This window comes from Triticum urartu, chromosome 7A, assembly GCF_056163025.1.
Source record: "Triticum urartu cultivar PI428250 chromosome 7A, HENAU_Tu73, whole genome shotgun sequence".
Lineage (NCBI taxonomy): Eukaryota > Viridiplantae > Streptophyta > Magnoliopsida > Poales > Poaceae > Triticum > Triticum urartu.
In genome coordinates, this window is record NC_141879.1 from 29,533,518 (window position 1) to 29,541,729 (window position 8,212).

Below are 8,212 nucleotides of genomic sequence, written 5' to 3' on the forward strand. Positions count from 1 at the left end.
CCGTGCTCCTGTCTTTATTTTCTAACCGAATTTGGTCAGAAGTGGGCTAAACTCAGATTTCCACCATTTCTTATCAAAGTCATTTGCTTTTGGATTCTGTATGTATATAGCTTAGTCTGTTGCTCATTCATACCTTTCTAATATAGCCTTGTTATTACTTAACAGTGGGTGTTTCAGAAACACCTGTAAGCTTCCATTTCTACTGCTCCTCATGATCAATATACCTTATCCACTATATGTGCATACTTGTCATCCATATCATTTCCAAACCTTTAGAATCTCTAAAATCTTCTCCTGTAGAATACATATGTAAAAACAAAACGAAAGGAGAGCCACATTAGTCCAGAAAACTGAAGCAGCAGTACTTGGTTGCCCAGACTTACACATGGGTAGGCTGTCCAAGGATTGAAGCTATGAATGAAGCACCTTTAACGCATCGCTTTTAATGCACAGGTCCATGAACGTCAAGTGATTGGATTTTGCATGCCGGAAAAATAATTGAGCTTCAGACACAAGAAGACTAGCATTGGCTTGACTTGAGTGAATTGCAAAAAACCACCACATTTGGGGCTTCATCTCTGGAAAACCACCAGGTCATTAATTTTTTTTGCAAAAATCACCGCGGATTCGGTAAACATTTTGCAAATCGCACTGATCAGGTGATTTGGCTCATTTGATCACTTTCTGACAAGTGGGACCAGATTGTAAAGAGCTGACTTGGCATAACATTTACATACACACCCTTAGATCTAAAAAGAAAAAGCAATCAACACCTCTTTTGCACAACTGCCAGAGAGAGGAGAGGAGTAGGCGCTCCCCGACGAGGCCGACCTCGTCGGCGCAGAGGGCCGCGCAGTGGAGGAGGTCTCTGCGGAGAGCTCCTCGACGGTTCCGGCCGGGTCGGGCCCGTGCGCCGCCGCGCGGTTGGAGCCGGGCGGTTGCTCGGCCATGGCCTCGCGCTCATGCACTGTTGTCCACGCCACGCACAGGCAGCGGAGGAGCTCACAGTCGTTGGTCACTGCTTGCTCCGGTGATGCGTCCGTGCTGCACGCCGCCGCGCCGCTGCTGCTGCTTGTGCTTCGTTGCTTGCTCTGGTGTTCTGCGTTGCCGCCGCTGCTTGCTCCGGGGCTGCGCGCCGCCGGCTGGGGAAAGAGAGAGGAGGGAGGAAGGAGAAAGGGAGGCGTGGGTGCATCGCCGTGCGACTTGGGGCCGCCGTGCTTGCTACCCAGGAGAGCAGCGGGGCCGGGGTCGTAGCAGCTTGGGGCGGGCCCGCGCGGGGCAGGGGCCAGGTCATAGCCGCTTGGCGTCGGTTGGTGCGAGGGGTGGGGCCGCGGTCGTAGCGGCTTGGGGCCGGCCAGCATGGTGGCGGGGTCGCGTGGCGCTGCGGCGAGGTCGCCGGAGTGGCGCGGGGGTTGGGCAGCTCGGGGCCTCTGCCGATCCAGACGGGATCGAGGCGGGGGGGAGGAGGGTCTGATTGCTTTTTCATTTTACAATTCAGGGGTGTGTCTGTCAAAACTTTGCCAAGTCAGCTCCTTACAATCTGGTCCCACTTGTCAGAAAGTGATAAAATGAGCCAAATCACCTGATCAGTGCTATTTGCAAAATGTTTACCGAATCCGCGGTGATTTTTGCAAAAATTTAGTGACCTGGTGGTTTTCCGCAAACGATGCCCTAAATATGGTGGTTTTTTGCAATTCACCCGCTTGCTTGGATTGTCCACTGGCTGGCTTTTGAGATGGCTTGCATTCCCTGCTCTCTCTCCAAGACATTAAACTATTTTGACCATCTCATATCCTGAAGGGCACAAAAGTGTGAGTACATAATAAACTGCGGTTTCCACAATACTTGCTATTGCAGGTGCTTGGCTGCTGGAATGATCGAAAAGAGACGGACAAGAATTTGCGCTGGTAATATAGCTGTTCCTTTGGATTGATGGATGCTCTGTCAAATTAATTTCCTGTTAGGTCTCTGTGCGTGTATAGCTTAGTTTTTTTGTTTTTTGGAGGGAAAGCTTAGTTTGTTGCTAGTGTGTTAGCTACTGTAATGCTAACAGTGGGTGTTTCCCAAACTCTTGTAAGTTCCCATTGCTACTGCTCCTCGTTCTCAAAATAAATCTACTGTATGTGCATGTGTCATTTCCAAACCGTCATTTCTCAAAATGCTATTCTAAAAGTGTTGCTATTCATGTCATTTCCAGACCGTCAGAATTTCTAAATCTCCTCCTATAGAATACCTTGATAAAAACAAGGAAAAAGAGACACGGTAAGGAACGTCCAATGGTTATATGGCTGTTGCACATGGTAGGCTGTTGAAGTCATTGCTATTTGTCATTGTGTGCATGCCACGGTACGAACTGCCAGTACCTTCGAAGTGCCAAAGCACCTTTAATGCATCGGGTCCATGAAATGTTGGATGTGCACGATACAGGTACAGTGCTTTCAATAATGCAGCATGTGGGGAAATAATTGAGCTTGAGCCACGGGAAGACTGGCATTGACTTGACCTGCAGGTACACTTGCTGCCTCTTGAGATGGCTTCAACAACAAGACTTGCTTGCATTCTCTGCTCTCACCTAGCCATGTCTCTGCTTTGGTGATTCCAGATACTGATGCAAGCCCACAAGAAGTAGGTCACTGCAGGTCCAGATCAGGCCAGGTCTACATCGATCACAGGTCAGGTTAACTCCTTGACTCTTGAACTTGCTTGCATTCCCCACTCTAACCCTGCAAGCCATGACACTGTTTTGGTGATTTCAGATCTTGAAGCAAGCGCACAAGGAGGATCTCTCACCAAATCCTTCCGGATCTACATCGACTTCAAGCCAGGTGCGCTCCCCTTAATTTGGTTGTGTTCCCAGTTCTCTTGTCAATATCCTAGGTACGTAGATAGGTCGATGCAAAACTAAGAAGTTTCCCTGGCCATTACAAGCCAGGTATGTGGTGGTTCTCTGGTTTTGACGGGTAAAAGAAACAAGGAGAACTTGAAGATCAAATCCAGCTACTTGTCATCGGTTACATGAGGATTCAGGATCTCAATGATTAATCTTCAATGACAACAAGACCGTGAAGTCTCTTATTTTTGGAGAAGACTCTGCTGGTGCTTTCAGATTCAGAACTGCACAAGGAGGTTACCAAGATAAATCAGATCTAAGCTATTACAAGGCTGCAGGTGTGTCCTCCTTCCCTAGTTTTCGGCTATCTTAGGTAGCACTCAGAACAATCTTCCTCTGCGCAATCAAAATAATCCACTTATGTTGTATCTGTTGAAGTTGGCCAGACCCGTATACTGTGTGAGTAATGCATTGTGATTTCTTCCAGCAACATAATCACAATAAAGATTTCTTGTGGAAGAGGGATGATCTTCTTAATTTGTGATGGCACCAATGTCTGGCAAGCTGGCATGTATGTATGTTCAGGTTGTAGTTGCCATCCATTGTTTTCCTTGGATTCACAAAATATCTGGAACTAATCTGTAGCGTTGTTGTTGATAATACTCGTTACTGGTGACATACTTACCACAGCATGGGCAATTGGGCATATGCTCTTGCATTGATGACACATTAATATGTGAATTTCTACCCTCCTAGAGCCAATATTCTTGCTGTGTTAGGATCTCCTAAAGTGAACATGATGTCTGCTTTTAATTGAAGTTGTTGTAATCATGGTAGAATATATTGATTTGTGCTATAATGATTCCTATGACACTACAGGTTTGCTTTCACATTCATTTCTTGATTGCGTTATATTTTTTGTCTTGTATCTGACTTAACAACTTTAGCTATTTAATAGGTTATGTGTACGCGTCATCCAATCCTGTTATCACCCGGTTGTTTTTGGGCCTTGTCGTCACCTTGTAAAACATTTCGAACTTTTTCTACGCCACTTTTGAAAAGATGGTTCTGTGCATCAAATGATGCAGATGCCGGGGGTTTAACCTCCTTTCTAGAAAAGATAAACAACAACTTTTGCTATTTGTTTCCTGGAAGTAGAATAGGCAGATTGGCAAGCTGACAGGTATGTAATGTCAGATTGGTTTCCTCTTTGACTTGGTTCAGATTTGAACATTTGAGGCATTTAACCTGATATATCCCTATATGGCAGAGGAACATGTATGCACAGTTATCTGGTTAAGTGTCACTGCTCTTGTTAGTTAATAACACCAAGTTTGCTGCATTGACTGTAGCAGAGTCCCTATTCTCAAAAAAAAAAAAAAGACTATAGCAGAGTCCCAAGTGTTTTGAGGTGCTTCTCGAAAGAACTGCTTTGTTTGGTCATGTGTGTTTAAATTAGATAGGTTAACAATATGAAATAAGACTTGAGAAGGATTGCTTGGAAAGATTCTGCTTATTTCACTTTTCTACTGTGGCTGGAGAGTTTTGAAGTGTTATGGCAAGTGTTCGGTGAGTTTTGAAGTGTTTCGGCAACTGCTTGGCTGTAGCAGCATTCACTAAATGTTTAATTAACGCATTACTTCATTTTGCAGTGGTCAGTTTGATAATATCAAGGAGAATATACAACTAGGCCACCACCCAGTGAGGCATTAATAGTTCTCAAAATAATGGCAGAGATTGTGATTCTTCTAGCTATTAAAAAGATCGGAATTGCCTTGGCAAAGGGAGCGGCAGACCAGGTCAGCGTGCAGTTTGCAAAGTATGGCACGCAGCTACTAGAGCTACAGGCCAGCATGGGCCGTATTGCCAGAGAGCTTCGCGTAATGCATGATGTACTCTGTCAAATGGACATTCGAAACTGCAACAATCAAGTATACGAGGGTTGGTTGGAGGAGGTACAAAAGGTAGCACATGTGATGGAGGACATGGTGGATGAGTACTTGTATCTAGTTGGTCAGGAACATGATATCAGTTTTTTCTTTTTCCTGAAGAAAGATTTCAAGAAGCCAAGATCTCTGCTTTCTTTGAAGAAGATAGCTTCCAAGGTGAAGGAAATAGAGAAAGACCTTTTACATCTATCTGAGACAAAAAACCGTTGGGTTCCCATGATAAATAATGGAGATAGTAGCAACTCAAATTACATTATCAAGAGATCCCAAGATCTAGTAAACATTTCACGCTCCCTTGATGATGAAGATCTGGTGGGGATGGATAAAAATAGAGAAAAACTCGAGGAGTGGTTAGCAGGTGATGACCCGGAACGCTCTGTGATATCTGTGCTCGGAATGGGAGGTCTTGGTAAAACTGCTTTAGCTGCAAATATATACAAGAAGAAGAGGGATAAATTCCAGTGCCACGCCTGGGTCTCCATCTCTCAAACTTATTCTGCGGAAGATGTCTTGAGGAAGATAATCAAGGAACTTTTTAAAGATAATGTCAGTGTTCTATCTAGCACTATGGCTATGGACATCATGAGCCTTGCAGAGACACTGAAGAAATATCTGGAGCAAAGGAAGTATTTGATCATACTGGATGATGTTTGGACTCCAGAAGCATTTGATGATTTGTTTAGGACAATTCCTCATAATGATAAGGGCAGTAGGCTGATAATCACAACACGGGAAGGCGATGTTGCTGCACTTGCCTCTCAAGGACATATGTTAACACTTGAAGCTTTACCAGAAGACAAGGCATGGGACCTCTTTTGTAAGAAAGCCTTTCCAAGAGATACAAATCATGAATGTCCTATTGAGTTGATGCCATTGTCCAAGGAAATAGCTAGCAAGTGCAAAGGCTTGCCTCTTGCTATTGCCTCTGTTGGTAGCCTCTTGCGCGTGCATGAGAAAACCGTGGAAGAATGGAGAAGAATAAATGACCAACTGAGCTGGGAGATAATTAATAATTCAAGATTCGACCACATAAGGAATGTTTTGCATCTAAGCTTCATATACCTTCCAACACACTTGAAAAGTTGTTTCTTGTACTGCAGTCTATTTCCAGAAGACTACCATTTCAGAAGGAAACAACTTTTACGGTTATGGATAGCAGAGGGGTTCATCGAGGAGAGGGGTGAAAGCACATTAGAAGAAGTGGCAGAAGGCTATCTGAAGGAGTTGATTGACAGAAACATGCTACAACTAGTTGAGAGGAACACATTTGGTAGGACGAAGGAATTCAGAATGCACGATATCTTACGTGAATTAGCAGTGGACTTGTGCCGGAAGAACTGTTTTGGTGTTACGTATGAGGATAAATGTGGGGGGCATCTTCAGAAGATTGGGCGTCGATTGGTACTACACAAACTAAAGAAGGATATTCAGCAACCATTTTCCAACATGCACCAGCTTCGAACTGTCATCACACTGGAGGATAACATGCGGTCATTCACTCTACTACCTCTGCTATGTAAGGAGTCAAGATGTATGACGGTGCTAGAATTAAATGGTCTACCCATGGATAAGATTCCTGATGCTATTGGAGATCTTTTTAATGTCCGCCATTTGGGTTTGCGTGATTCAAAGGTGAAGATGCTCCCGGAGTCTATTGAGAAGCTTTCAAATTTGTTGACACTGGACCTTTGTAGATCTGACATACATGAGTTGCCAGGTGGGATTGTGAAACTGAAGAAGCTCAGGCACTTATTTGCTGAGAGAGTAATTGATCCAAACTGGAGAGAGTTCAGATGTCGCAGTGGTATGTGTATCCCTAGTGGGCTTGGAAATCTAACAAACTTGCAGACACTACAAGCATTGGAAGTACAGGATGAGTCTCTTAGACATTTAGGGGAGCTGAGACAACTGAGAAGCTTGAGATTATGGAATGTGAAAGGAATCTACTGTGGACGCATCAGTGAGTCTCTAGTTCAGCTGCAGTGTTTGTCCTACCTAGATGTGAATGCAAGTGATAAGAACGAAGTTCTCTTGTTGAATGTCTGCCTGCCAAACCTGCAAAAGCTATATTTGAAAGGACGACTAGCGGAAGGGGCGTTGGACGAGTCTCCTCTCTTCCAATATGTGGAGGGGCAGAACTTTTATGAATTGGAGCTATATTGGTCACAGCTGAGAGAAGACCCCCTGCCATCTCTTTCTCGGTTGTCAAATTTGACGCAGCTACGCTTCACCAGAGCATACAGTGGAGAGCAGATGACATTTCTCACGGGTTGGTTTCCCAAGCTAAAGATTCTTTTCCTAAGAGACCTGCTTAATTTGAATCGGCTGGAGATACAGCAAGGTGCCTTGGTGAGCCTGGAGAAACTATTTTTAGGCAACCTAAGCAGCATGACAGAGGTCCCACCTGGCATTGAGTTCCTCATGCCCCTCCAGTATCTATGCTTCGAAGAAATCACGAAGGACTTCTTTACTGTGCTGGACCAATGTTCTGCTATTCAAGGGAATTGGTGGTATAGTTTCCGAGATTGACATGCCACACTGGTCAGGAGACGTGCAAGTACGTGAGTTATAGCCATCTGCCAACCAGTACCACTACTTCAACATGTTGATCTGATCCAATGTTGGTTATGCAGGTGACCAGCCGGAAGGAAACATGAAGATGCTTCATTATTTTGGTCTGCATGCAGATCAATGGAAAAGAAGGATTGGGTCCAATGCATGAGTTGTACAATGCATCTCGATGCACAATGAGTTTTCTCTGTTTTTTCAAGACGTATCGCTACTGGGCTTGTCAAGTGTGATACAGTTGTCTGTTGATTTATTCCGGCTGTGGCTTTTAAGTAGCACGTCATGCACTTATTGTAAGACTGCAAGTGAGCTGCTCTTCATGCAGATTGATTTCCAGTTGTGTGCTTGTTCCGAACTATGTACTATTATTGGGGCGTGTGTGTGCTTGTTGATAAACTTGTAGATGCATTTTGCATCTGTTCGGCTATTTCAGTTGTGGCTACTAAATGAGAACACTTGGTTTGTGGCTCACAATGTTCAGATATTCATTTTATAGTCATCATGGTTACTGCCTTCAGGTTTTGTTCATTATAACCATGTAGTCCTAGTTGGGACGATCCTTGAAATGTTGTCAGCTAGCCTTGTTCTGTTCTGCTCATCAGTGCAGACTATTTCCATTCTGGGTTTATAATTTTCATCAACACAAGAGCTAAACTTATAGCAATTATTCAGATATTGATGTTTATACAGGGAAATAAATGTAGATGCTTTTGTTAGCTGGTATTACAGCAGAAACGAGACGGTTACTCGCCGGCGACCGGAGACGGGAGGAGAGTGTGGCGGCGCTGGGATCTTTCCGGCCGGAGAGGAGAGGAGAGGAACACTCGGGAGATTCGGAGGAGCTGGTTACCCTAGCGGGCCGGGA

At 44.5% G+C, this 8,212-nt stretch overlaps 1 protein-coding gene across 8 annotated transcripts; it reads left to right on the forward strand.

Annotated features, from left to right (window-relative positions):
• The first annotated feature begins 1,436 nt into the window (after nt 1-1,436).
• On the forward strand, nt 1,437-7,864 carry LOC125521930 (disease resistance protein RPM1). 8 transcript variants are annotated; one of them, XM_087538151.1, is made up of 7 exons: nt 1,437-2,509; nt 2,603-2,672; nt 2,757-2,825; nt 2,933-3,168; nt 3,269-3,415; nt 4,483-7,336; nt 7,413-7,864. In XM_087538151.1, the coding sequence occupies exon 6, from the start codon at nt 4,558-4,560 to the stop codon at nt 7,306-7,308; it is 2,751 nt and encodes a 916-aa protein (XP_087394277.1). In that variant the 5' UTR covers nt 1,437-2,509; nt 2,603-2,672; nt 2,757-2,825; nt 2,933-3,168; nt 3,269-3,415; nt 4,483-4,557; the 3' UTR covers nt 7,309-7,336; nt 7,413-7,864. The 8 variants fall into 8 exon arrangements, with proteins under 8 accessions (XP_087394277.1, XP_048542955.2, XP_048542952.2 ...); XM_048686998.2 differs by having other exon boundaries at nt 3,318-3,415; XM_048686995.2 differs by lacking the exon at nt 3,269-3,415 and having other exon boundaries at nt 1,437-2,346; nt 2,428-2,509.
• The last annotated feature ends 348 nt before the right edge of the window (nt 7,865-8,212 follow it).

Bases quoted from the DNA above. Each gene is read 5' to 3' on its own strand.
- LOC125521930 (XM_048687001.2), top strand. From the start codon at position 4,558: ATGGCAGAGATTGTGATTCTTCTAGCTATTAAAAAGATCGGAATTGCC.